Genomic DNA, 5,513 nt, shown 5'->3' with positions numbered 1-5,513 from the left:
TTTAACTGACAGCAAGCTAGCTAGCTAACTTGTTGACCTATTTTTGGCTTGCTATCATGTTAGCGGCTAGCTCACCATCTGCAAAAGCTGACCAGCTATTCCAGTGAGTCACCTAAACCTCCAGGACCATGTTCAGACAGCTCAGTGCGTCACCGCCTGGTACGACTGTGTGCTACAAGTCTGCAGCTACGTTAGCAACTGCACAATTTGTTCAAAGTCTGCAGCTACGTTAGCAACTGCACAATTTGTTCAAAGTCTGCAGCTACGTTAGCAACTGCACAATTTGTTAAAAGTTTGTAGCTACGTTAGCAACTGCACGATTTGTTCAAAAGCTGAAAAACTGTAAATACTGTGATTGTACGATTTTTTTGTACCACGAGTGGAGCTAAACACTCAACTCAGCTTTTACCACTACAAGCTGTACTTTTTCTGTAATTTGCGCTAAATGCTAATATGCAAACAGGAACATGTCAACACGCACTTTACCACATGCTAACACTTCATCATTTCTGGATGTAACCAGGTTCACAGCATGAAACGTGTTACAGATTATTCAACATGTTCAAATTCTAATAATTAGCAGATAAGCATTAACAGGGAAGCTAATATGGAGTCTGTCATTAGTGCTGGAGGTGTGTCGAGGGCGCTAACACCTGGAGGTTTCACTGGATGAATGAAAAAAATGAATAATGATCCAAATCCAAATGTTGTCGACATTGGCAGCCTCCAAGCTCAGACACTAGCATGATGAAAACAGAGACTCATTGTCTTTTACTGAATAAAACTGAAAGTCACTGATTTGATTCTGAGGCTCAAACACTTTCAAACCCTAAAAATACTTTGACGGTTCAACACGGTTGTTTGTCAAACTCCTGAATACTGTGTATTTACTGTGTTTTTACATCTGATGTTGAGATGGAAGCGAGGTCTTCACCCAACAGCCTCAGTGAACAGAGCAGTGACGTTTACAAGGCACATGCGTAGAAAAAGAGTCAAACATTTGGCTTCAGGTTGAAACAGGATGAGAAAAGTCAGAGTCTGCGTGGGTTTGTTTCGGCTCTGATTGGTTTGTTGACAGGTTCAGGACGTCCCGGTGTAACTGACTGAATCTACGCTTGAGCAAAAACAACCTTTTAAAGGTCCTAGTTTTCAATCAGAGGGTAGAGGTCCTCTAAAACCACCTGAGGTCTGTGGAGGATCTCTTAGATGCTCATTGGCTCCTTGCAGTCCTTCTTACTCCAACCTCCAATCAGCACTAACAAATTAAAAACTAACAGGGTTTGAAGGAACCCGACAGACCTTTACGGATCTAATGATTGCAGTCGTTGGGGAACATTTGAAGCTTTAAGTGTCTGGTGCCTCCAACATAAAGTAGTTCTTTATTAAATTTCTTCACTTTGTGACTGGATTGGTTTGAACCATCAACAGCCTGAAGTGACACGTAAACTCTAAACTCAGTTATGGGAAAACTGGATCAGTAACAGCTTCTCAAATACCGTCCTGATGCTGCTCAGGAGGGAACTCGTCCTCGGAGCCCACGAGAAGATGCTCAGTGTCCGACAGTGAAAGACGGCAAGACAAGCTTTTCAAACTGATGTTCCCTGGGAAAATACAGTAGTCTGGCATCCTCCTCATGAACCACAGGGATGTGGAGTCAGTCTGGTACGAGGACTGGAAGAGTTTGAAACCTCAGCGTTTGGAGGTAAACCACGTTGGCTGCAGAAACAGAAAAGGTTTCTTTCAACACCGGCTCAGAAGATCCAGCTGGACGTCACTATGTCTGATTGTGGTCTCAGGCACTTTGGCGGACAGGTGGATCATAGAACTATACAGTGCGACGCCCCAGTAACGCCAACATTTTATAAAACAAGTAGTGAGTTTGTTCATGAAGAGCTGGACTTCTGTGAACTGTGAACGCTGCAGTGCTAACCGACGAGGGAACAGAGAACCAGAGGAAGGTCTCGTATCAGCTGAGTCACAACATCCTGTTTTATAGTCCTGATGTGGTCGAGTTCAAAACAGACGCGAAGGCATCAGCTAGTCTGTCTGCTAAACGACAGCTGAAGTCAGGTCTGGACGTTGGACCAGTTCAAACCGGTTCAACCATCATCAGTAATCTGTCAGTAAAACAATGAAAACGAAAACCCGGATGAACTGACATCAGATCAGCAGAGCGGATGATCTGAGGTCGAAACTGTTGTCTGGCTCGATACAGTGCGCACACACACACACACACACACACACACACACACACACACACACACACACACACACACACACACACACATACACACATACACAGAGGATCCAGCTGCTGCAATGAAACCTCAGGGACTGTGGTGGGTCCAGGATCATGTTACAATAATCAGAGTCTTTAAACCTGGACCCAGAGCAGCAGAGTAAACCGGGTCACTGCAGGTTACCTTGAGTATAATTACAGTCCAACACAGAGTCTGGTGTCTATCTACATGGAGGACTCTGAGGATCCAGAGTCATCTGGGCGCCAGCTCCTGCACCATGGGGGGCAGGTGGATGGTCGGACACGAGTCCCTGTGTCTCAGTTTGAACATCAGCTGCTCTTTTTCCTGAGAAAGCTTCTGGTTCACCGTCGCCTGCCTCTCCAGCGCCACCTTCAGGTCCTGCTGCTCCTTCGACAGTTGCCTGGGAAACAAGGGTTCAAATGATTATTGTTAGGGATCAAAGGGATCCAGTAAAATCAGGTCAAAGTTAATAAGAAGGTGGGGTTCAGGATCTTTAGCAATCAGTATTCAGCACTAAAGTGATTTGGGTTTTGATTCGTTTTATCTAAGGTACAATAATTCCTAGTTCCCTTCCAGGAGAGACCAGCATCAGGACTCAGATCCAAAGGTTTAAAGAACAGAAACCGTTTTATCTCGGGTTCGCCAGGTTCAGGATTCGTGTTTCTTGTGTTTCAGCAGACGGACAATATCCAGCAGGTGGCGCCACGTTCATGTGTAAAAAATGCTGCAGACTGAGCTTCTGTTAAAACTCTGTTCTGGTCCGGAGTCACGTACTGAATCAGGGTCTGGCAGTTGTCGATCCGGACTCTCAGATCCTCGTTCTGCTGCAGGATGTGGATTATCTGATCCTCCAAAGACAAGTTCTTCTCCACCTGAGAACAGGTGAAGGAGGAGGAGGAGGAGGAGATGAAAACAAAGAGAAGCTGATCACAGACTGTGAACAACAGATCTGACTGAAGTAAAAGTGTAAACGTTCAGCGGAACCAACCAGATCGTCCATCTGCTGCAGCTTCCTGCTCTGGTCCTGCACACGCTCACTCTTCATCTCGATGACGAACAGCAGAGACTCCTGCTCCGACTCCCAGAATGCACCTGGGCTGCCGTGGGCCTGGAGGAAGAGACATGTCAATGTGTGTGTGACATCATCGTCATCAGCTCTGACGTGTTTCAACTGAAGATGGAAAAAAAAATGACTGAATTCATTCATTTAATTTGGAACCAACATTTAATTTATTTGTGTTTAATTTGCTTCTTATAATTAAAAACATTTCAGAGGAAAAAATTAAATTTTTATGAGTTTGAATATAAATCTTTTTATAAAATAATCTCTATCAATTGTGTTTAACTCCCTTCCTTCCTTTCTTTTGTTGTTGAACTGTTGTATTAACGTCTTTTGTTATTTGTTGTTTGATCTTAACAACTAAAATATAATAGGCTCTAATAAACAGGTGTAACATGACGAGGACCTTTCTGAATAATGACAACTTTTAATAGTGTAAACACATTTTATCGACAACAAGAAGTTTCTGGATTTTAATTGACAATTAATTGAATTTTATTTATTTGTATTTATTTATCTTTACTTATTTGAAGCTGTTTTACTGTTTTGTCCTTTTATTCTATGATTATTTTCTGGATTGTTTTCCTTTTATTTCTACTTTTATTTCTGGTTTTACTCACTTTAATACACGTGCTGTTTTAGTATTTTATTATTTCATCTTTATCATGATCATTTTCTTTGCTTTGAGTTTTTCTGAATCAAGGTATCAAGTTATTAATTAGCCTGAAATTTAAACCTGTTAAGAAGCTTATTACAGTTAATTAAAGTTGATTACTGAACCAGGCGAGATGTGAACGCCTGACACACACCTGGATGTTTCTCTGCAGGTCTTTCTTGAACGTGGACTCCTGGACTCTCTTCTTCAGCTCGTTGTAAACCTGCAGCTCCGACGTCAGCTGATCCACTTCAGCCTGCAGCCACAGCAGAGGGCGAAAACCACCACATGAACACTGAGTCATGTGACTGACACACACACACACACACACACACACACACACACACACACACACACACAGTCATAGTTACATATATAAACATTAACTAAATCTTCGTATGTGTTGTGAATTGTTTTCATTTTATTCTACAGGATATCATATATTAACAGCTGATAATAAACTGAGTCAGAGCTTCTCAAAGACTGAGGGCGTCCCGGTCACGTGACCCCCTGCTGGAACCAGCTGGAACCAGCTGGAACCAGCTCGATGGAGATCAAGTCTGAGGTCCAGAAGTCAAAATTATCTCTGACCTCTGTGTTTATACCGTTTTCTTTTTAAGCTTTTTACTTCTATTTTTATTTCTTCTTTTATTCCTGTTGCTGTGATAATGTGTTTTCTCTGCCCTACGTCTTTAACCACATTTAGGCTCATTCACCTCATCATCTCCTTTTCATAACAGTGTAAGAACGAGTAATATGCCCCCCCCCCCAGTCACTGAGGCCCCCCCCGAATCTGTTTGGAAGTCAAACTGAAGATCTTCTTTACAACCAGAAAACACAGACAGAGAAAACCAGCAGTTTGTCCTGAGGGTGGCGCCAGAGTGCAGGTCATCTAACCCCCCCCCCAGCTCCCTGTTTGACATCAACATGAACTGAAGTTTCATCAACTGGTGAGAAGTTTAGGAAAGTTTTAGTTTGTTCATAGTTCCTGTTGAAATGAACAAGCGTCAGTTTATTAGGGACACGCAGCTACAGCTGAAGCATCCAGTCAGAGATGTTGCTGACGCTGATTGTAGCTGCAGTCTGTGATGCTGCTCACATCTGCTCATGTACTTAAGGTGGACTGAGTGACCTCCTTAAGAAAAGTTCACTGTCCAGACTTGATTCGACTTTCATCAGGCTCAGCTCTGCTATAATTAGCCTGTTAGCTCCATGGCTACACGCTAATTATAGAAAACCTGGACGTGCGTCCGACACACTGAGATGTTCACTGTCGACACGACGTCACAGACGCAGCACATGAATTCATGTGTTCACGATGAAACACGAGGAAAATAAAACTTCATGTGCTCGAATGAAATCCACGTGTCTTTTATGCAACAGCTCGTGTGTGAAGATCTGAACATCATGTGAAATGTGTTGAACACATTCATACGTGAATACGTGATGGAAACATGTGCAGCGTGTTACCGTCCACGTGTCTCTCGTGCTCCTCAGTCGCACTTTTACTTTTCTGTTCGTGCAGGACGTTTAAATC

General features: G+C 43.0%; 1 protein-coding gene across 1 annotated transcript; it reads right to left on the bottom strand.

Moving 5' to 3' along the window:
- Positions 1-40: 40 nt before the first annotated feature.
- LOC111649633 (coiled-coil domain-containing protein 69-like) lies at positions 41-4,295 on the bottom strand. Its single transcript, XM_023399367.2, has 4 exons — positions 4,131-4,295; positions 3,250-3,369; positions 3,036-3,133; positions 41-2,661 (listed from the first exon to the last, which is right to left on the bottom strand). The coding sequence occupies exons 1-4, from the start codon at positions 4,278-4,280 to the stop codon at positions 2,493-2,495; spliced, it is 537 nt and encodes a 178-aa protein (XP_023255135.1). The 5' UTR covers positions 4,281-4,295; the 3' UTR covers positions 41-2,492.
- Between the last annotated feature and the right edge of the window lie 1,218 nt (positions 4,296-5,513).

The sequence above is a fragment of the Seriola lalandi genome, unplaced genomic scaffold (genome assembly GCF_002814215.2).
Source record: "Seriola lalandi dorsalis isolate HSWRI2012SDOR001 ecotype SW California unplaced genomic scaffold, Sedor1 jcf7180002051456, whole genome shotgun sequence".
Lineage (NCBI taxonomy): Eukaryota > Metazoa > Chordata > Actinopteri > Carangiformes > Carangidae > Seriola > Seriola lalandi.
The sequence above is the reverse complement of the archived record's forward strand: the minus strand, read 5'-3'. Positions and strand labels throughout refer to the sequence as shown.